This window comes from Octopus sinensis, linkage group LG6, assembly GCF_006345805.1.
Source record: "Octopus sinensis linkage group LG6, ASM634580v1, whole genome shotgun sequence".
Classification (NCBI taxonomy): Eukaryota; Metazoa; Mollusca; class Cephalopoda; order Octopoda; family Octopodidae; genus Octopus; species Octopus sinensis.
Window position 1 is genome coordinate 106,692,400 of NC_043002.1, and position 24,897 is coordinate 106,717,296.

Sequence of the window (24,897 nt, forward strand, 5' to 3'; positions counted from 1 at the left end):
AATTCTATTTAAATATAAACAATATGAGAGACCACTAAGTGGATCCTTTGTATGCTAAAAATAGGTGTCAAACTGTCTTACCATGAAATCTGTGTTCTCAAATTAGCAAGACGCTAGATATTTACGAGTTAGACAAATGAAAAGAAATAAACACAGTACTGTTTATTTCTTTTTCTTTTCATTTGTGTAGCTCATAAAAATTAGTGTCTTGCTAATTTGAGAACACAGATTTTGTGACGGTTTGACATCTATTTTTAGCATACAAGGGATCCACTTAGTGGTCTCTTATATTGTTTATATCACCAATGACTTTTCCTACAAATCCTTCTCTTGCTACTGTTAACCCCACCCTCTTTCTCTGTCCTCATTTCCCTGTAAGTTTAAATAGAGGTCACTTAGTACACTGCAACTGAAATTAAAGTAAATTCAGACTACTTTGATATTCAGTTGCTTAGGTGCTGTCCATTCTTTGTGGATTATTTATTGTGTCAATTTACCTGGTTTTTCACCTGTACATTTCTGATCAACAATATTTTCTACCCATGTTCTCGCCCACATCCCTCTCAGAAACTCTGTACACTGTCAAATAAACTGGCATTGAACAAATATTAGAACTAAATTATCTTGGATTAATTTAACCGTATGTCCATTTCGCACAGTCTCCTGTCCCTTGTCAAGTAACACACATCATCTTTTCTTCACTTTCCCTGCGTTTCTCTATAAATATTAATCTCATTATATATAATATCATTATGGGGTGTCATTCTAACCTATTTTATCCTCCCCATTCAAATTTGACCCTATGTCTGTGTTTGAAATCAGTATTGATATTGCCTAAGGCGGCGAGCTGGCAGAAACGTTAGCACGCCAGGCGAAATGCTTAGCGGTATTTCGTCTGCGTTACGTTGTGAGTTCAAATTCCGCCAAGGTCGACTTTGCCTTTCATCCTTTCGGGGTCGATAAATTAAGTACCAGTTACGCATTGGGGTCGATGTAATCGACTTAATACCTATGTCTGTCCTTGTTTGTCCCCTCTGTGTTTAGCTCCTTGTGGGTAATAAAGAAATAAGTATTGATATTGCCTTTTATCCTTCCAGGGGCCAATGAAATAAAATACCACTGGAGTTGATTGTACCCCACCCCACCAACAAAAGAAAAAAAAATGTGGTTTCACTAATTTTAGAGGTTATCATTATCCTCCTCCTCCTCCTCATTATTATTCTTTTCACTAATTACTCTTGTCCCTTTCCATTCTAAGTTCAAATACTGCTAAGGTCCACTTTCACATGATGGATGAAATAAACAACAGCAAAATATCTGGGGTTTGATTCATCAGTTGATTCCTCTTCTCCCCTCTATCCACATTCTCTCTTTTATAGATTAGTGACTCTTCTACTGAACTGAGCAATTATTAATGCTATCATTTTATCAAAAATCATATTGGCTTCTCAGCATTGGTGGAGTATTTATGTGGCTTTTATATCCTGCTGTGCTTTGTGTTCTGTGTTCAAATCCTACCAGGGATTTTATTTATATTTTTTTTATTTTCCATCTTTTTGATGTCAATAAAATAAAATTCATTTTATCCACAACATTAAACGCCTTTTTGTAAGGATGTTGTATCAATTCCTTTTTCCTCCCCTATAAAAACCAAATCTTGGGGCGCAAAAAAAAAAACCCCAGAAATGCCATACAGTATTTTCTTACATTCTGAGTTCAAATCCTGCCAAAGTCGACTTCACATTTCATCGTTAACAGAATAATTACCAGTAAAATACTGTAGTAATTTTAACTGACTTTTCCTTCTCTGTATTAGAAATAATGATAATAATAATGATGATGATGATGCATGTGTAGTATTTTTGCTTGTTTTGCCAGTATTCTCTTGTCTATGTCCATCACTTTAATATTGTTCTCTCAAGTTCCCCCTCACTTATAACTCACTATTAGAGAGAGACAAATAGTCTTCTGTTTTCTTTGTTTATTCATATTTCCTAATAGTTGCTATTGCAGTTAAGGAAGTCCCTCAAAGCTCTCTCTCCATTATTATCCAAGACAAATATTGATGCTTAGAAAATAATTTAGTTTCTTTTAAAATATGTTTCTGTTCTAAATTATTGCTTACTTAGCATCACCTTTCTTTGCTGTTATGAATATATATACATACATATATACATACACATGCACACACACACACACAAACATTTATGTATATATGTGTGTCTGTGTGTGTATATTTATGTGTGTGTAATTTATGTGACTTACCACAGACTAGTAAAAATAAACAATAAAATGTCAACAACTGTTAACTGGAATCTATTTTTGTTGGTTTAAGATTATTTTTAATGCAACTATAAGGGCTTTTGTCTAAAACCCTTCATCAGCTGGTTTTAATTTTGTTCTCATAAATAAATTGCTAAATTGGGGATGGGGAATACCAGAATAAATATCTTTTTATAGTTTGGAAATGATATGAGGGTGAGTCAAAAAGTAATGCCATTTTGCTTAGGACAGGTGTAATTACCAACACAGGAACCTGTATTATACATCAAAATGAAACTGGTCTTCTGTGGATCACATCCTTTCTTCTCAACATAGTTACTGTTTCTCTCAATAGCAATGTTCCACCTTTGAATGAGAGCATGTATCCCTGCCCCGTAAAATTCTGTTGACTATTCTTTAAGCCACTTCTTCACCACTAGAATAATGCTTGCCTCTCAAACCCTCTTTTGTGGCACTGAAAAGATGATAGTCCAGTGATGAGGAACTGAAAACTGTAGTGAAGAAGTGGCTCAAAGAACAGTCAACAGGATTTTACTGGGCAGGGATACATGCTTTCATTCGAAGGTGGAACATTGCTACTGAGAGAAACGGTGACTATGTTGAGAAGAAGGGATGTGATCCACAGAGGACCAGCTTCATTTTGATGTATGATACATGTTCCTGTGTTGGTAATTATACTTGTCCTAAACAAAATGGCATTACTTTTTGACTCACCCTCATATATACTAACAAGTGTCTAGTTTAAGATGGAGTCATAAAGTGGGTCTCTGCAGCTGGAGTTTTATAACCTCTGTGTGTCTGGCTAACACCTTTGTTTCTATATACTTCTGACTTATTACATTGCACTGAAATATTGCACTTATGTAGTCAGTGTTGAAATTCTGCACTGATGATACAAACTGCCATTTGTACCATCCTTGAGACAAGTTTCAACAAATGCATTTAATGCTTGAAAGGAAGGGTGTCTTGACTTTTTGGATACTCATCCTTCATCAGGAAAAAAAGAGAAATAAGAAAGAATGGGGGTAAAAATAGAGAAGGTGGCAAGGTGGTGGGAAAGAAAGAAAAAGGAGTTTAGGGGGCCAAGTAGGAATGTGGTTCTATGGGAGGAGTTAGGAAGAGATGGGGGTTGTGCCCTACATTGAACAAGTCAACCTATCGACAGTATTGGGTTTTTGAACATAGTGATCAGATGCTTAGATGGCTTGTTTCTTCTATGTTGTTGTGGCAGATGACAAATATTCTCTTAGCAAATAGTCAAAGGCAGTTATTCTGGACATGAGCATCAACTTCTTTGGACACTCCTTCATTGGTTTTCCATCTCCTTACAATTATATGGCAGCAAAATGATGTAAATCCAATTTCTTTGTCTTTGTATCCTTTCTGACTCTGCCACTGTAAGCTAGTCTGAAGCCAGTGTCGTGTTGTTTGTTTATTTGTCTTTCTCTTTTGGTGGACATTTATTTAACAAAACGTGGTCCCTAATAGGCAGTATCTCCTTTGAAGTTCTTTTTTGACTGTATGGGGCTTCCCTCTGTAGGGAAACAACATATACAGGGTTTACCTACACCTATTCATGAAGCAAGAAAGTTTGTGGTTTGCTTCAACGTATTTCAGCCTTTGTGGCTGTGGGGTATGTTGAGAAAGATGTCCTTCTTCGGTTCTTTCTTGTACAACTGGATTTTGGCTCACCTTGTAGGGAAACATGTGGTGAAGTCGTGCGGGCTTAGGGATAGGGAACCTCTCATTGTTGGAAAGTTGATATCAAGCTTGTTAGGCAGGGCATTGAGGGCATCATGGATCTCTATGGCCTGGGGTCATTACAAAGCTGTTGTCCATGTGTCTTTGGAGCAATCAGATGTGCTATTCTGAATGCAGTGCCCTATGCAATAGTTTATTCTGTGTCGGGGTAACTAGGAGCCTGCTAAGTCTGAAGAAGTGTCAGGAACCTGAAAGCTATTAGAGTTGAGCAATAAATTTTAAACCAGCATCAAACGTTTCCTGTCAACAGTTACTGACAGTCACACATCACTACATCAATGTCTACTTTCCACAGTATGAACATGTTATGCCTCATGCATCATATATATAAATTCTACACTCAGAAATATTTTCAATGTTTTGCTTGTGTTGTTTGGTGTTTTAGCCTTAGAAGAAATTTGTAGATTTAGATGTTGTCATGGCAACTTGCTTTTCTTCAAAAATGCTTCTTTTTCCTATTTTTTACCTTCTTAAATCTTTTTTTCTTTTTTATTCTCACTCTTCTTCATCTTCTTATGCACCTTTTTTTTACTCTTGCAATAAATGCTTTTTTCTGAATGTTTTATTTCTTTGGGCTTGAAACAATTGTTTGTAACCAATATTTGGTGACTGTGAATAATGGCACTATCGTTTAATTGTTCACTAACTACAGTTGATATCCTCATTTAAATTTAGCATTGTTACTAATAAGAGATTTTGCCTGTAAAACCTCTACCTTCAAATTTGGTCTTGGAAAGTGTTATGCTGGCTGATATATATATCTTGAATTCCAAATTTGATGCCATAGGAAGATAATTATACAATGACTTCAGAAAAAACACAAACCTTTACCAGAGAGAGTGAAAGCATTCTTTAAAAATATTTATGGTAGTCCTGATCATATATAATTTTAGTACTGATCATATATAATTTAGTGCTGATCACATGTTTTAGGATTGATCATAAAAGCTTTAGTACTGATCATATACATTTTAAAAGTTATTTCCAAGAAGGGCTTGGCTTGAAATCTCTGTGATCTTCTCTTCCCACCTACATACATACATTTTCTAATTTGCTAAACTTTACCAAATGTGTTTCACCAATGCAGACCATCACAAATTTCTTTCACCTCTGGCTTATATTGGCTGTATGCTAAATCAACAACTATGTCTTCATCTAAAAGAAATTTTCTTATAAACAATTCTAGAGAGAGAACATTTCTCCATACAAGATTGTTTCACTAGTTGTTAGATGTTGGCTGGCAACAATATAGTCAGTTTCCAAAGCCTTGTTGTAATTAGGCAGGGAAGCTTAAAATGATTCATAGATTTGTCTCAAGTGTCACTGCCAGGGTTGGGTGATAGTGTCTGTCTAGAACTTGTCAGACTCTGGTAGCTTGTCTTCTTTGCAACCTATATCTACTGATTGATGAAATATAAGTGACTGATGTTGGTGTTGAACCTCAGGTGAGCCCTAATCCAGCTGACTCGAGGCTGCTGGGAGTCGACAGTGTCAGAACATTCTACACTCATATGCCACACATAGCTGCTGGTTATTAACCGATCACATAATGAACACCTGTGAAACTGAGTGCTTTCTCTTCACCTGGAGGCTTCAATGAGGAACCTTTATATATTCATATGATCTGCTGGAAATAGCAAGACAGGTCCCCAAAAGGAAGGACACTTTCAAGAACGTAGTTCTTCATACACTGTAACAGGATAACCATGGCCATAGTATCTTTGATCATATGTCTATTTCATGAGCTTTGACCTGGGGGTGGTTTAATCAATAACAAACCAAAGGAGGAGCACTAACAAAAGAGGGGTACTAGAAATACATTACAAACACAAGCACATCCTTTACGTCTAACTTTTTTCTCCATGTCAATTAATTTGCAAATTTCAAAATATATTTTTACAACTATTGTTAAATTTACTCTAATTTCACTGAGAAGTTATAATTTGTTGCAAAAACCTAAAATCTCTTTTATACTCTTAGAAAGACTTCTGTAAAATGGTTATTAATTCATTGGCCCCCTACCACTGCTGGTCATGTTTGTTTTGTTTGTAGACTGATACATGCTAAGCCCTTGATTTCATGTTCTCCCGTGTTAACCTACAAAGATGTGTAGTGTTTTTGTTTTAGTAGCTTGTTTATACTGCTGTGCTTAACCCTTACAAAAGGGGGTTTGTTGCTGAGGTGGGTATCCTTGACATTATGTTTGTTTATGCTTACGTTTTTCTATTTTTTTGTTTTGTTTTTGTTACTGAAACTTCCGATGTTTACTGCTGCTCCCACTGCTGCCTCCATTCTTGCTGTTAACAATCCTTTTGAGAAGATCTTTTCACTGCAATCCTTCTTACCAGTGCTATTAGCTTTCTTCTCATTTACTTTGTTTTCTATACTGATTTTTTTTTTGTGTTGTTTGTTTTTTTACATGTTTTTTTTTCCACGTGCAAAGCTTATTATTATTATTATTATTATTATTATTATTATTATTATTATTGTTATTATTATTATTAGTGGTGGTGGGTGCCGTGTTACAGCAGTAAGTTTATGTTAAAACTAGGATTTAGTTTTAGAATTCCTTCATTTACATTGCTTTGAGAAAAGCACCAGTGTCTTAACTTCTCGTTTCTTGTGCCTTGGTAAATGTGAAGTCCCAAATACATATAACAACTAATACTAATTATTATTATCATTTATCTGTTTACTATATATATTTGCTGCTAATTAACTGATGTCAGTGAAATAGTTTCTCGTTATTATTTTCCTTCAGTAATGAAGAATCTTTAAATTTAATCTTATGGAACCCACAAGAATATACAGCTAGGTCCATATTCTTCTCTTCTCTCTTCATATTACATCAGTGATCACCATGTGTATATTTAGAGAAGATAGTATTAATAGCAGCTGTAGTAATTATTAATAATAATAGTTGTAGTCATTAGTCAGTGAGATCAACAACATATATCATCATTATTTTATATCTGTTTTTTCCATACTGGCATGGATAGACTGGGTCATCTTGGTCCATTTTATTTTACTTGCATAGTAACTGAGAAAAAGTGATCCAACTTTGGTGTTCTGTATGTCTTAGATATGTCTTATCATGCTACCAGCACTAGAGACATTGGCCCAACTGAAGAGGACTTATGAATCCATTTCTTACCTCATGCCAGTTCCTAATTGGAGATATTACGTTCTTGAAAGAGTACCCTGCAACTTGATTTAACAGTTTAATTTTGACCTGTATTATATTCATTATCACCAACCATTCTTGCAAAGTGTTCTGAGTGCATTTATTGTGTTAGGGGCTCTTGAGATATTATCTAATGTATGGAAGACTATTCTCTACCATATATGTTCTATTCTTTTCGTGGCTTCAGTCATGGAACTGCAGCCATTCTAGGGTACCACCTTCTAAGATTTAGTTCATCATGCCAATCATTTTGTTCTTACTTTATCTAAATTTATTGGACTGCTATGTTTAGCGTTTTGGCACAGCACTGATAATTAGAGTTTTTTAAAAGACTTTGGCTTTTAAATTAAAACTGATATGGGTACACAGTGTATAAAAGCATACAGATACATGTATGTATGTATGTATATTTGATGGACTTTTGGATATTTCCTGTCTTCCGAATTCTTCTCACCTAGACTTACTCTGATTAGAGAGACTTGTTGATGATGTGATGCAGATTGGGATTGAACCCAGAGTTACATGGTTGTGAAGCGAGCTTGTTCAGCACACAGCTATGCCTGCACTGTCTCTCCCCATGCATGTGTGTGTCATCACAATGTGGGGTCCTAACCATTGAATATATACACACACACATATGTGTGCACTCACAGGGATTGAAATATGTGTGTGTATGAGAAATAAGAATAAACACAAGTTTATATAATAGTTTGTATGCGCATTTCACCATTATGGTCGGTTGGAGCCCTTCAGTAGCTTTTCCAAGGGCTCAACTGCAACAGATCTTCAGGGGACACTTTATTGTATTAAGTTGCTAATAGTTATATATCTCTAAATTGAAACATATATGTATAGAGGGGGAGAGGGACTTATATATATATATATATATATATATATATATATATATATATTATATATATATATATATATATATACAACAGACATATATTTGTAGTTATACACATAGATAAAAAAAGAATGAAGAGGTAAATTAATGAACCTTTTTTTTGTCAATTATAAACTATTTCTGTGTTATCTGACCTCCATCCGACTCCCCACATGCTGTGTGTGCATGAGGTACAGGAATGTATATTCGTTTGGGTGTATATATATACGTGTGTGAGTATATAGGCATATGTGCATATCATATTGATACGTGCGTATATGTAAATACTTGTGTGTGCATATATATGTGGATACGTTTTCCTCATTGAATCTGTACCCATATTACATGTGCATGTATGTGCACACACACGCTTATATACGCATGTGCATATTATGTTTGTGATTGTATGTATATGTGTGTGAGTGTAAATTTTATTTATATGCTCTTACACATATCTATGCCCACATAACCATATGCATGTATATATGGAAGCGTGTGTGTTTCTGTGTGTGCATGTAAACACATACAAATATAATCAGAAGTGTGTGTGTGTGTATGTATATATATATATATATATATATATATATATGTGTGTATGTATGTATGTATGTATGTATGTATATATATGTATATGCATATATACATGTATTTTTGTATATATGTGTGTCTATGTCTCACCACATATATGGTACACTCATACATGCGCGGTCACCCATTCATAAATATATATTCTTTGTCCGTGTATCTTGATACGTGGGGTTTGATGGATGGAGGGGGGGCAACCTGTTCAGTAATTGTTGACTTTCTTTTTGTTGCAGATGATGAGCTGTCAGCCAACTTCCCCCATCAAATCACAACCAAAGTGTATGTTGAACAGCAGCTGAGCAAAAGCAGCTCCTTGTCGAACACCACCACACCCCCGGATGGTTCTCACCGCGTCGATGCAGACAGTGAACTCTCTCCGGAGCCACGTATGAAGAGGCGGAAAGCTGTTCGTAGAACAAAGAGCTCGCTGGAGAGCTGGTACGGTCAAGCTGTAGCAGGAGGCAACCACAGTGGGTCACAGTCACACCATCAGCTACAGCGCTCGCTTGATTGTGCCATTGCTTCTCGTCAAAGGCCCAGAGTGCTGGCTCTCGACAGTAAGGACAGCAGCAACTCCCGAATGTCTGCAAGTCATTCTAGTAGTTTGGAACACGACAAACCAAAACGGCTTTTGTGCCGTCAGGCCAATGTTGAGAGTATGGATGTTGATTCAGACGATACAAACACAGATGACAGCACATTTCACCACCGTAACACATCGAGTTCCCGGTCACTGGATCGTAAGATTTGGAAATGGATCAACAAGAGATCACCAGCAACCAGCACTGAAAAGAAAAACATGTATCTAGCAGAGATCAAAGCCAGGCCATCCCAAAGGACATCCTTCCCCCCTGCCATGGGTCAGCATTATCCAATTTCATTACACATGCCACAGTCAGCGAGCTGCAAGGGACCACTAGACAGGAATGTTGGGGATATTTTCAACGGCCTTAAAGACATCCGGCATAATAAACGAACTTTCTCTGGCGCTGTCAGTTATGGCCAGCGTCTGGGGTCTGGCCGTACTATTGCTGAGACCACACAAATCATAAATGGTACAGTTGCTACGACAACAGTTGCAACGACAATTGCAACTACGACAGGAGCAGCAGTGACATCTGGTGTCCCACCATCTTCAAAGAGCAGAGATTCTGGTGTCTTCCGTTTCATGCGTCTCTTGCAGGGATCCGATGAAAAGAAAGTGGAAACTAGCAATTCCCAACAGAGTAGTGTAGTTGGCCTTGACTGGTTGTTTAGTACAGACAGTGAGTCCGTGAGTTCAGGTAATCATCATAGCTTTTCATACTAGTGGGATGTTGGGGCTTGCATACATGTCATCGTTGTTGTTTTATGTCTGCTTTTTCATGCTGATGTAGGTTGGGTGGGGTTTTTGAGGCAGTGTTTTGTAGTTGGATGTTCTTGCTGTCACTAACCTATTTAGCCACTTCTTAGGATACAAGGACATGGTGTACACCCTCTAAAACAGAATATATGTTGGTGTGTGTGTGTATATATATATTTTATATATATATGCACACAGGCGGCAAGCTGGCAGACACGTTAGCACACCGGGCGAAATGCGTAGCCGTATTTCGTCTGCTGTTACGTTCTGAGTTCAAATTCCGCTGAGGTCGACTTTGCCTTTCATCCTTTCGGGGTCGATAAATTAAGTACCAGTTTCGCACTGGGGTCGATGTAATCGACTTACTCCTATGTTTAACCCCTTGTAGGTAGTAAAGAAATATATATATATTTATATATATATGTATATATGAGTATGTAATGTATAAATGTATATGTATGGATGTGTGTGCGTTTATATATATATATATATATATACCTACAGATATGTAAATATTTTATTCTCAAACACAGAATAATGCTGAATAGCGTAAATAGGATAGAACATTCTTATATTGCAGAAAAATTTGTTAGCGGCCAGCCATGAGACTCAAACTCACATCTCTGTGATTACCGGTCAAGTGTGTTACCTTTAAGCTAAACTGCCAACTAACAAATTCTTCTGCAATTTTTGAAGTTAGAAATTTAGCTTTTATAGATGTTATATGTGAAATTATGATATACATAAACAAAGTTTGCTTTTTTAGAAGCGTTGAGATGTGTATTTTTATATATATATATCATCATCATGAATGTATGCGTGTGCATATATATATATTGTATGAATGTATATGCATGAATGTGTATGTGTATATATATGTATGTATTGCATAAATGTATAGGTATGAATATGTGTGTGTGTGTATATATATATATATATATATATATATATATATATATATATGCATGCATATACTCCCCTACCTACACCCACATATCACCATCATTTAAAGCCCTTATTTTGTTTTGTTTTGTTTTTTGTTTTCCATACCTGGTATATATTAGATAAATCTGCATCTCTTGTTTTGCATTATCTTCAAACACAACAACTGAGAAACCTATCCAACTTTGATGTTGTGTATGTCTTACAACATGGAGTCTGTGCCATTTTATCTCCAGCTCACCAGACACAAATGTTCTTCCTACCTAGTATCAGGTCTTATTTATAGTTATTTTCCCTCTTTTTGATGCATTGTGACATCTATGTCTTGCTTGAATTTTTCTATTTTCCTCATGCTTTCTATGACTGGATGTCCTTTCTACCACCAATCACTTCACAGACTGTATTAGGTTAATTTTAACATGCCGTCAACACAAAAGAGATTGTCCAATGTGGGAAGGATTAAAGAATCCCACTGTTATTCTTACTCGGAATTACCTCCCTTTTAGACATCTTGTGAAGTACACATTTCCCATTCCATTCCACTGATGTACTGTCAAGAAGTGGAACCAACACTGAAGGCTGAATGTCTCTTCTTTAGCACAAGAGTGTTAAAGAGTTGTCTCTATCTTGTATTAGTCATTAGCCAGAATTATTGCTCCTCTGGATTAGTTACTTGTGCTGCAGCATACAGAGTTCTTATCTCTGTTTTTACACAGTTTTACTGTTAAATGTCATCATCATCGTTTAACGTCCGTTTTCCATACTAGCATGGGTTGGACAGTTCGACTGGGGTCTGGGAAGCCAGGAGGCCGCACCACTCTCCAGCCTGATCTAGCAGTGTTTCTACAGCTGGATGCTCTTCCTAACGCCAACCACTCCGTGAGTGTAGTGGGTGCTTTTTACGTGCCACCAGCACAGGTGCCAGGGGAGGCTGGCAACAGCCACGATCGCTTGGTCCGTATCTGGAATTATTGCAGCCCTCTGAGGAATATATTTGCTGTGTCTTTGGGTTTCTACAGCAGTTCTTGGTGGGATAAGATGTCACTACTAAGTCGTATTTTATGTCTGCTGGGCATGAGACTTTATCCATGATGCATGTAGACAGTCTGTTGTTCTAGGCTACCAGTGGCTGGATGTATTTGTCAGTTGTTAGGCTCTATGGACTAGAATAGTGTTTTAATTATACACAACAGTTCAGTTAAGAGGGAAGGAGAGCCATAGAGATCATCAGAAGTTGCTAGATGAAATGTTAAGTATAATAGCTAAGTGTGTAAGAAAAGGCGGCGAGCTGGCAGAAACATTAGCACGCCAGGCGAAATGCTTAGCAGTATTTCATCTGTCTTTACGTTCAAATTCTGCCGAGGTTGACTTTGCCTTTCATCCTTTTGGGGTCGATAAATTAAGTACCAGTTATGCACTGGGGTCGATATGATCGACTTAATCCCTTTGTCTGTCCTTGTTTGTCCCCTCTATGTTGAGCCCCTTGTGGGTAGTAAAGAAATAAGAAAAGAAGCTAACAGTAGCAGTTTGGATGATGTGGTGTGGTGGGCTTGCTTGGAGCAGCCTTCACTATGACTGTAAGTAGTGGCAATCTGTAATTTCTGGGCATAAAAGATACTTCTGTTATGAAAGTAAATAGAAAAGATACAATCTAAGAATGAGACTATGTCCACGGCTCTCCATAGTTTAGCTGTCAAGGGTGCATATCACATTAGGGTTTATGGAAATTAGGATGAAATAAAAGGCTGGGGTGTTGATGTCACTGACCTGCCTAAGGTTTTTTTTGCATGTATTTATATTGTTGGAAATAACCATTAGTGAGGAAACAGGGGAAAATGTGAATGTGTTAAGTGGGGCCTACAGCATCTTGTGTCCTTATGTCTTTCTCACAGCCAATGGCTGATTGAAGCAACATAGAAATCAAAGACAAAAAAACATTGCACATATTTGTTGATCTTGTGACATGAACTAAAAATAGTTTCTGATATATATACATTTTCGTTAAGATCCTTTATATAAAATTAAGTGTTGAAACAGATGTTGTTTGGGAGGGTCATTTTGCCAATAAAAACATTAATGGTGGTTGTATTTCACTTCTTTTTATTATTGTCAGTCAATTGGTTGGCTCATAATACAAAGAAAATACAACCAGTACTTGTGTTTTTGTTGGTGAAATAGCCCTCCCTCTCAAAGTACAATACACATATGCGTGTGTGTGTGTGTTATTACACACACACACACACACGTACATATTTTTTTGCTGTGTGTATGAGGGATTAGCTGTGGATGTGTGCCTTGAATGCTCTATACTTTTGTTCTAGTGAAATAAAAATGTTATTGATGAAACATTTAACCCCTCCCCCTACATCTGTAATAAAAATATATTACCAGTAATATATGTGGGTCTATTATATTAGTTGTGTTTCCCCCTCTGCTTTTGTATCTGGTTAATTTGAATCGTTATTAAACCAATGAAAAAGTGACTTCTTACCAATCTGGCTTTGTTTCAGTCTAATACACTTGGAAAGGCATGGAAGCCACAGCTTTCTCCCAGTTGTAGTTCCATAATTTATACCAGTAGTGTTCAAAGAAAGGTTTGAATGCCATAACTTCCCCTTCCACCTCTTAAAGATGGGGCCTTCAGAGTATGTCGAGGACTACTTTGTGTACTATGTCCATTATTTAAAGGTAACAGGGTGTGATTTGGCTGCTATTTCCTGCAAATCAAGTGATTCTTTCATTAACATTTGAGTCTGAAGTTGATATTGTTTGGCCCTGAGTATGTCCCTGTTTAAGCTGGGCCTCATTAGCTAAATGCTTTCTCACTAAGACCATCCTGTCTGTGTTTCTAGAACTATATTGTTTAATGTTTCTTTTGGTTTTGTAAGACAGCAGGATGTGATACAAGGGAGAATTGATTGCTATTTCTTGCAGATTGAATAGTTTGCTGCTGTTGTTAGAAAAGAGATATTTAAGGATCTAGCAGTGTTCACTTACCTCCCAAATTATGTTGAGGCTGACTCTGCTGTCAATGAAATAAGTACCAGTGTTATACTGGTGTAGCTTTCATCCTCTTTATATATTCATTGACTCTCATATTGCTAATGTGCTACTCTGATACAGTTAACAGTGAGACCTCTTATATTTTCTCTGTTACCATTGTGGGTTCAAACCCTACCAGAGTCAACTTATTTTGTCCTCTTCGTTAATAAAATTAGTGCTCGTTATATACGGTTGTTGATTAATTTCATAAATTCCTTCCTCTCCCAAATTAGTGATTTTCTGCTAAAGCTTTTATTTATTATTCTTACAGTTGTTTAGGCGGCGTATTTGCACAGTTGTTAGTGTTGAACATAATCCCTTGTGACTCTCTCTGTTCTGAGTTCAAATCCCACTGAAATTAATAAAGTACCAGTTAAGTCAGTGTTATCGACTAATGCCTTCTCTCAAATTTCTGGCCTTTTTCCTATATTAGTAACTATTATTGTTATTATTATTATTAAGGTGGCGAGCTGGCAGAAACGTTAGCATGCCGGGCGAAATGCTTAACGGTATTTCATCTGCCGCTTCGTTCTGAGTTCAAATTCCGCCGAGGTCGACTTTGCTTTTCATCCTTTCGGGGTCGATAAATTAAGTATCAGTTATGCACTGGGGTCGATGTAATCGACTTAATCCGTTTGTCTGTCCTTGTTTGTCCCCTCTGTGTTTAGCCCCTTGTGGGTAGTAAAGAAATAGGTATTTCGTCTGTCTTTATGTTCCGAGTTCAAATTCCACTGAGGTCGACTTTGCCTTTCATCCTTTCGGGGTCAGTAAATTAAGTACCAGTTGCGTACTGAGATCGATCTAATTGACTGGTACCCTCCCCCAAAATTCGGGCCTTGTGCCTGTAGTATAAAGGGTCATTATTATCATCATCATCATCATTATTATTTACTGTTGAGGTATGTTCCTGCAAATCTACTTTCTTCATTTTGTGATGCAATATTTTCAACTGATGCCTGCAAGGCCTAGCATACTTTTATCCTGTTGTTCATTCTTATCTCACAAAAAAGTATCTTTTACAATAACCATAAGTTGCTGATCCAAGCATCATCAGTGAAATTGGATAAGCAGAAACTGTGTGGAAGCCTGTCAAACTGTTCTTGTTAATGCTTTTAAGACCTGGTCCCTTGTACTGTTTGGTGTCATCATCTGGTTTTTCAGTATTTCAGTGTTTCCAGCTAAGCTTGTTTTGTTGCGAACATTTAGACCAAGTTTTCAGTATGACGATAACACAATATTCCTTATTCTCTACCTGTCTCATCATCATCACCATCGTTTAACGTCTGCTTTTCATGCCAGCATGGGTTGGACAGTTTGACTGAGGACTGGCAAGCCAAGAGGATGCACCAGGCTCCAATCTGATCTGGCAGTTTTTCTACAGCTGGATGCTCTTCCTAACGCCAACCACTCCAAGAGTGTAGTGGGTGCTTTTTACGTACCACTGGCACGGGCGTCAGTCAGGTGGCACTGGCATTGGCCACGCTTGAATGGTGCTTTTTATGTGCCACCGGTACAGGAGCCAGTCAGATAGCACTGGCATCAGCCACACTTGAATGGTGCTTTTTACATGCCACCAGCATGGGAGCTAATCAGGCAGTACTGGCATTGACCACGCTCGAATGGTGCTTTTTACGTGCCACTAGCACGGGAGCCAGTCAGGCGGCACACCTGTCTGTTTAAATTAAAAGATCATTCTTGTTGTCATGCAGGCATTGTCAGTCTTTCTCTCATTGACTCTGCTTTAAATATTGTTACATTTCAAAAAATGTTGTTTCTATTTGGTTGTCATCTCTTTTGCTGCCCTCACCCATAAACCACAACCTCCCACCCTGTTCGATTTTCAACTACCATCTTGAAAACAGAAACAATATATTATGTGTGTGTGAGTGAACAAACTAAAGTAGCATTCAGCATGTCCAGTAAGAGTTAAATATTTTTGATTAAGTTCAACTCAGCTTCACATGACTTAAGGTTTCCTGGTTACATTGGATACATCCATTTCATGGGATGCTCCTGACATATTAATTTATAGCATAGAGGCCTTGGCACATCTGATCAGATAAATATGTCCTATACGCCCACATAATAACTTTGAGCTATTACGATATATATATATATATAATCATCATCATTGGCGTTTAACATCCACTTTCCATGCTGGCATGGGTGGGACAGTTTGATAGGAGCTGGCCAGGCAGAAGCCTGCACCAGACTTCTGTGATTGTTTTGGAAGGATTTTTACAGCTGGATGCCCTTCCTAACATCAACCACTGAGCAGAGTGGACTTAGTGCTTTTTACATGGCACAAGCAAAGGTGAGGTCAGTTTTGGTAAGGTTTTTACAGCTGGATGCCTTTCCAAACGCCAACCACTTTGCAGTGCGGACTGCATGCTTTTTAAGTGGCACCTGCACTACCAGGGTCACCGAGTACTTTGCAAGACAACAAAAAAAATCTTTTGATATGTATGTGTATATATATATATATATATATATATATATATATAGCAATTGCAGTGTGGAAGGGTGTTTATAAGCCATTTAAGAAACACACAGAAACCGTTAGATTCACTTCAACATTTAAATTTAATTTGCCAAAATATTTTTGTCACTTTGAGACCGCGACCTGTTCACTGAGATGCAGCACGGAATTTTGTCAGTGAACAGGTCGCAGTCTCAAAGTGATGGAAATATTTTGGCAAATTAAATTTAAATATCGAAGTGAATCTAACAGTTTTTGTGTTTCTTAAATGGCTTATAAACACTTTCCATACTGCAATTGTTTTTGTTCCAGCACACGATCTCAGATCAGGTCACTTGCTATGCAAGTACATCTCCGTAATATATATAGCATTCTTTGCAGATGATTTCAGATTTTTATATGATTTCAAGCTTTGTATTTGCAATTTTCTGTTCATGATTGTCATCACCATCACCTTCATCATTGTTATAGGTATAAGTACCATTATCATCATCATCATTATCATCACTACCATTAGTTTCATTGTCACCACCATAATCACCACTATCGTTGCTACTACTACTACCACCACACCACCATTTATGTCATCAATGATAAAAATTTCAAAATCTCTAATTTTGTTTTACACAACCACCTTCACTTCTCTTCACAAATAAAAATTGTTTTAACTCTCTGTTTCTCTCTCTCTCTCTCTCTATATATATATATATATATATATATATATATATAAATAAATAATCTAATGAGGGTAGAAATTGATATCAATCAATTGACATCAATTTAAACCAGTGGTCTAGCATATTCAAAATAAAAATCCGAAGATTTAAAAATTACATTACAATTAATAAAAGGAATGGTAAAGCAATTTGACATCTATCTTTAGCATATCAGGAAGCCACTTTAGTGGTCATTCTTCTTATTAATTGTGTGTGTGTGTGTATATATATATATATATATATATATATATATATACCTATATATATGTAAATCTTTGTTGTTGTCATGGCAACAGTAACAGCCACTGGCAAGATGTCAACTAGTGTAGTAAACTGTTTGGACAAGGGCCATTACTCTCTCTCTCTCTCTCTCACTATACACACATACATGTATGTATATATTTTTATAGATATATATATATATATATATGTATGTATATGTGGTCTCCTATTGTGTAGGCCAAGCAATTATACGAACATTGTATTAATAGCCTTCTCCATTTTTCATTCTGGGTGGTCACTTGACTTGTCTCTTCTCATCACTGGCCGTGAAAATATCTTCCTACTCTCACTGCACCCCTTGTTCGTTCTATTCATGACTGACCATCACTAAATGTTACTACCTGCATGTCAAATGAGCCAATGAGGAGACCTGCTACATCACCTGACTTGCTAGAAATAGCAAACAAATCTTTCTCAAATCACACACACACACACACACACTTAATTGAAAACTAGGATGCGGGAAATGTATGAATAAACCTTCTTCCAATGTTTTTTATAGCTTTGTGCTTAATTAAGGAGTTACTATTATCTTAACGACCCTTTAGAGAAACTGGGATAGTTTGAGGCAACCTCTACTTGGTCTCTTGGCAAACCTTCCTCACATCACACAAATTATATAGCCTGACCAATACAGCCACTCAGTAAGATTTGAATATTCTAATGTTTATATAACAGGGTCCAAATCTTAAGACAGTCTGTAGGAATGGTCACAGCTTGTTGATTGAGTTTGGCAGAAATGGTAGAGTTGTAGTGCTCCAGACTGAATTAAGTTACATTCCTTTGTGTTCTGAGTTTGAATTGTGTTGCATCTTTCTCACACCCTGCTTAAAAAGGAAAGGCCACATTAAATAATGCAGTACGTGATAAAAACAAGGATTCAAAAAGGGAGTTGGCCCTGGCTGAGAATGAATTTGATGGATTGTATTTTCAAATTATGCGTGTTGTGTTTTTGAGCAAGACTCTTTATTTCATGTTGCTCCAGTTCACTCAGCTGTAGAAATGAGTTGTGAGGTCACTGGTGCCAAGCTGTATCGACCCCTTTGCCTTTCTCTTGGATAACATCGGTGGCATGAAAAGACAAGGCTGCTCTTTCATAAACAACCTTGCTCGCACTTGTGCCTCAGAGGGTAACTTTCTTGGTGCAATCCCATAGTCAGTCATGACTGAAGGAGGTCACCCAATTATACGTGTATGTATGTGTGTATATGTGAATGTGTACATATGCTTGTATATACATATATTTATATATAATATATGTGTGTATATATATCTAATGTAGGATAAAACTTTTTTCGAAAAAACTTCTTCTCCAAAAAAATTTTATCAATGGCCAGCATATTAGAAAATACCTTTAAAGGTTAGTGTATATATATGTATATATTAATACATGCTATGTTTCTGATGTTCTTTATGTGTTTGTATGTCTCTCTTGCTCTATCACTGCCTCATCTCTTTCCCTCTCCTTCCCTTTCTCTCTTTCTATCTCTCCCTCCCTCCATTTCTCACCATCATCTCTCTAAAAACTCAACTGGACTGCCAGAACCAGACTTCTGTCTGACAGATTGATGTATCAGTTCTTACTGGAGAGTCACCATGGCTTTCTTGAATTATTGTTGTTAGATTGTACATGTAACAACAGCAAAAACAGTGTACTCAGCAGCAATATCCCTCATAATTACAATAGCTAAATTTACATTGAACCAACGAGGGGAGGCCCCTATGCTGTTGATTGACTTGCTAGAAATTGTTATGGGTTGGAATATCCTCAGTCATAGGTCTCCATGTTCAGAGTAGGCCTAGGGCTAAGTAGTAACCAAAAAAAAAAAAAAAAAATAAAAAAATAAAACAATAACATGAACAAATAACAAATTTCTTAAATTTTTGTTTGTCTTTTAAATGTTTTTAATTTGTGAGTTTTCAGTATGTAACCTGCCACCTTTGACACCATTATTATTTAATATTTACTGAGACTGTGAACAGAGTTTTGGTTTGTGTATATGTACTGTGTGTATTTGTGTGTGTTTATATCTTCCTCTGTTCCTCCTCACTTTTCCATGCTTGCATAAGTCAGTTTCTCCGAAGCAGATTTACTACAGCTGGATGCCTTTCCTGTCGCCAACCCTTAACCTGTTTCCAAGCAAGGTAATATTTCCCTGCAGCTGTGTTAGGACAGAATATTTGAAATCAATGATACTGGTTGTATGACAGTGATACTCGTTAATAACTGCCATATGATGTCAAGACACAAGCACGCACACACACACACACACGTGCACATGATGGGGTTCTTTCAGTTTCCATCTACTCATCGTGGCACTCTGTCAGTTATGATGGTGAGGGTTCCAGTTGATCCGGTCAATGGAACAGCCTGCTCGTGAAATTAACGTGCAAGTGGCTGAGCACTCCACACACACACGTGTACCCTTAACGTAGTTCTCGGGGGAGATTCAGCGTGACATAGAGTGTGACAAGACTGGCCCTTTGAAATACAGGTAGAAAAGAAAAAGGAAGAAAGAGTAAGAGAAAGTCGTGATGAAAGATTACAGCAGGCTTGCCCCCCCCCTACCGAAGCCTCGCAGAGCTTTAGGTGTTTTCGTTCAATAAACTCTCACAACGCCCGGTCTGGGAATTGAAACTGCAATCCTATGACTGCACTTCCATTTACTACATCTTCACACAAATCTTTGGCTAGCCTGAGGCTTCAGTGGAGAGGCTTAGGCACATTAAGCTAGTGAAGGTTTCAGTTTTCATATAAGTGTGAGTGAAAGATTTCCCCATGGATGGTACGCCAGTCTCTCACTAGGTTTACTCCTCCGTCCTCCAGTTTTCGCTAGCGTTTATTTTTAGCTTAGTAGACTGGAGCAGTATGAAATGAAATTTTTTGTTCAAGCACATGACACCCTGTCTGGTCTGGGAATCCAAACTACAACCTTATCAACAAGATTCCAACTCAGTATGGAGCTGTGCGGTTGATCATGAATTTTATATTTTAAGCTGAAATGAAGATTGAGACAATGAGATCTTTAAAACAGTTCTGTATGTAAGAGATGAGGAATTATTTACATTATTTACATTTGATGGATATTTGTCCTCATCTTGTTTGTTGTTAACACAACATTTCAGCTGATATACCCTCCAGCCTTCATCAGGTGTCTTGGGGAAATTTCGAACCTGGGTTCTCATTCCTAAGGTATTTTTCGATATTATTATTATTATTATTATTATTATTATTATTCTGAGTTCGATTCCAGGCAGTGACCTGAATAATAATAATAATCATAATAATAACATCGAAAAATACCTTAGGAATGAGAACCCAGGTTCAAAATTTCCCCAAGGCACGTGATGAAGGCTGGAGGGTATATCAGCTGAAACGTTGTATTAACAATAAACAAGATGAGGATTAATATCCGTCAAATGTAAATATTTTTAAAAAATGAGATCTTTAGTTCTATATTTGTATTGATTTTCAAGTTTGAAAAGGAAATCATAGTAGCTTGTTAGATGGATTATACCAGTAATTCAAATGTCCACCATTGTCAAGCTTTGTCAGGCTGATTCTATTTGAGAATTATTAAGAGCATGTGCCTGTGGTGTACTCAGTCATTCCACATGATAATTCAGTGAAAACATTGGTCAGTTGAGCAACAGTCGGACATGGAGATTGTTCTTGATAGGAAAGTTCATTACATATGTGAAGAGCAGAAATCAGTGAGCGTGAAATTTGTGTGTATATATATATGTGTGTGTGTATATATATATATATATATATAAACAAATTTAATGCTTTAGCAAACACACACACACATGTGTGTTTCTTATAAGATTAGTGAGAAGAAGTGAAGGGATTGTTCCTTAGTTTATTTATATACAAGTACAGAAAGTCTTAAAAAAGAAATGCAATGTTTGTGCCTAGAGGCACAAGCTTTCTCAAGCACTGCATGAAAATTCTTAAATGTAATAGCATCAATATTCTGCTTCATTTTACTTTCTTTTATTGGAGAATTTGAAATTTGAAGACTTTCTGTTCCAGTATATAAATAAACTAAGGAATAATAACTTCATTTTTTCTGACTAACATTAGTATTATTATTAATATACTATTCTGTACACGACTATATATATATATATGTATATAGTTTTAATTCAAGAGTAACAGACAACTTGTAAGATGTTTCATCTGCAGGTAGTTTTGCTGATCTCCTGATGTAAATTCTTACAAGTTGTCAGTACGTCTGGCCATAACAGTATTACATTCTGGCATCAAATAAAGTGAGTCCTCTGTGAAATTCATGGACACCATAGACTTAGATATAAGATATTTCTAAATCTCTCAGAGAGATTTATGCAGTAGCAGCTCGATAAAGTGATAGTATGTTGTCAACTTAATGTGACAGTCCCATGAAAGGGAAGAATGCTACTGTTACTTAGTCTTAGGAAACTCTGTTTCCTGTTGGACTTGACATATTTCTTGTGTCCTTATGTTTTCAAAGTGGAGACAAGCATCTCCACCCAGCAATCAGAGACTAGTTTCAGAGTCATTGCTCATCATATATTATTTCTATTTTCAAAAATCAGTGAATGTAATTCACTTGAAATATATGTTTTCAAAGGCGGATAGGCATCGACCGCTAGCAAACCATGCTATTCCAGACTGATGAGCAATGACTCTGAAACTAGTCTCTGGGTGCTGGTTTTGCTGGGCAGAGGTGCTTGTCTCCACTTTGGAAACATAAAGACACAGGAAATGTGTCAAATCCAACAGAAAACAATATTTCCTAGGGTTAACAGTAGCATTCTTCCCTTTTATGGGACTGTCACATTAAGTTGAAGCATACTATCACCATAGATATATAACTGACAACTCCTGTGTGTGTGTGTTTTTACAAACATATATATATATATATATATATATATATATATGTATACTATTTATACACCAGCATGTACATACACCTACAAACTTCATTTATAACCAATAAAACATGTTTGTACTTGTGTGTGTGTGTGTGTGTGCACTTGTGTGTGTGTGTGTATATGAGGGCTGATCAAAAAGTATCAGAATTGTTGCTATGGTAACAGAGCTAAAGTATGCAGAATGGAGTTGCTCGGCACAGAATGACCTTGAACACTAAATTCTAACACTCTTTCTCACTTCTGTTATTTGGAGCAGTGCTTGGAAGTAAAGTGTGTGGATTGTGATCATCTCACCACACCGCAGACGTTCCACCAGTGACCATGGCAGAGAAAACATGTGTGTGTGTGTGGAAAGGGACATGGCTTGAATGTTATTATGGCCAAGAATCTTTCCAAAAATCAAACCACACTTGAAATGAACAAAATTTCAAGATGTCAAAGAAATTCAAGAAACTGCAACCAGATGGCTGCTCACTATCCCCAAAATGAAGTTCCAGGAATGCTTCCATCAATGGAAACAATGTTGGATAGAGTGTGTGGCTTTGGAAGGGGGTTACTTCAAAGGAGACAAAAGGGCGAATTTATTCTTTTACTTTTGTCAGTCGTTCTGACTGCGGCCATGCTGGAGCACTGCCTTTAGTCAAGCAAATCGACCCCAGGAATTATTCTTTGGAAGCCTAATACTTATTCTATTGGTCTCTTTTGCCAAACCACTAAGTTACAGGGACGTAAACACACTAGCATTGGTTGTCAAGCGATGTTGGAGGGGACAAACACACGCACACATATATATATATACATATATATATACGACAGGCTTCTTTCAGTTTCCGTCTACCAAATCCACTAACAAGGCTTTGGTTGGCCCGAGGCCATAGTAGAAGACAATTGCTCAAGGTGCCACGCAGTGAGACTGAATCCAAAACCATGAAGTTGGGAAGCAAGCTACTTACCATACAGCCACTCCTGATAATGTTTTGATCAGACCTTGCGTGTATAAATGTGTGTGGGTGTAGATGCACACACACACACAAATACATTTATACACCATTACACGCCAACATTTACATACAATCACATAGTTTTTTTTTTGTGTGTGTGTATGTGAGAGTGTACAGTTGTGTGCGTGTGTCTATCTGTTTCTATATGTGTCTCCATATCTCTGGTCAGGTGAGAGTCGCTCTCAACTCGAGGTGTCTGAGTCGACGAGCACAATCACCAATGATGACACAAGCCCCGCCGCAACGGGTGGTGACGGCTTTGATGATGACATAAGCCCAGCTGGAGACCGCGAACAGCCCGGTCAGTATCACTTGCTTAAGGAACACGACAACACATCACCAAGCAGCCCCAGTCAAGACGAACTTGATTTGAAGCACTGTGGCGCCATTCCAAAGAAATACTCCTTGAAGCAGTCTGCTGACCCACAACTACAGTCACAGAATTTATCCAGTAGTCCATCAGGTAAGAAAACTATTGCTCTTTTGACTTCTCTGTTCTTTAAACAGACTGTTGGTACAGATCTGTATCTAAGAGATGAGGAATTGTGTATATTGTTTACATTATTTACATTTGACGGATATGGCGTAGTGGTTAAGAGCGTGGGCTACTAACCCCAAGATTCCGAGTTCGATTCCAGACAGTGACCTGAATAATAATAATAATAATTAATAATAATAATAATAATAACAATGACAACAACAACAATGAAAAATACCTTAGGGATGAGAAGCCAGGTTCGAAATTTTCCCAACATACCTGATGAAGGCAGGATGGTATATCAGCCGAAACATTGTGTAAACAACAAACAAGATGAGGACAAATGTCCGTCAAATGTAAATAATGTAGACTGTTGGTATTTAGTTAGCAATAGAGTTGTTGGTACCACATCCTCTAGAGGTGAAGATAATTTTTTTACCAATCTATGGTATTTGATAGACCTGTATTTCTCTATGTTGTTCAAATACATGCCACTGGCCACTCTGAGTTTTTACTTTCAGCTCATTTTTGCTTAAATTATGCAAATTATCTAGGCCCTTAATGTGTTCTACTCACTTCTGTATTAGTCTAAGTCCCCTGGCTACAGATAATAAGATTAGACTATTGCTATGCTGGTGACACCTATTGAGGCAGAACATGAATTTACAGCTGTCCTCTTGTGTCCAGACAATATATTCTTTTCTTTAATAGATGTCCAGTCAGGAGAATTCTTGAGATTATCTTCCTTTATGTCCTCTTCAGCATTTGAGTTAATTTACAAGTTAGAAGTAGCTATGTTGAGAATGCTATATATACTGCGGATGTGAACTTGATTCTACACACCTCACTTGACATAGATATTGGGATCTATGGAGAATGTTATATATACTGTAGATGTGTCATTTAATTCTACATACCTCAGTTGGCATAGATATTGGGCATATTTTATTATGAGAGGCTGAAATAACAACTAAATCTCCCTTGAACCACACCCTT

The 24,897-nt window shown here is 37.1% G+C and overlaps 1 protein-coding gene across 8 annotated transcripts in view; it reads left to right on the plus strand.

Moving 5' to 3' along the window:
- The window catches only part of LOC115213412 (pecanex-like protein 1), a 113,285-nt gene that overhangs the window by 37,726 nt on the left and 50,662 nt on the right, over positions 1 to 24,897 (plus strand). For 5 of the 8 annotated variants that reach the window (XM_029782365.2, XM_029782367.2, XM_029782368.2 and 2 more), the window contains 2 exons: positions 8,933 to 9,982; positions 23,593 to 23,886. In XM_029782365.2, the coding sequence (XP_029638225.1) occupies positions 8,933 to 9,982; positions 23,593 to 23,886 (1,344 nt within the window). The remainder of the gene's footprint in view (positions 1 to 8,932; positions 9,983 to 23,592; positions 23,887 to 24,897) is intronic. The other 3 variants (XM_029782370.2, XM_029782371.2, XM_029782372.2) reach the window with 1 other exon arrangement.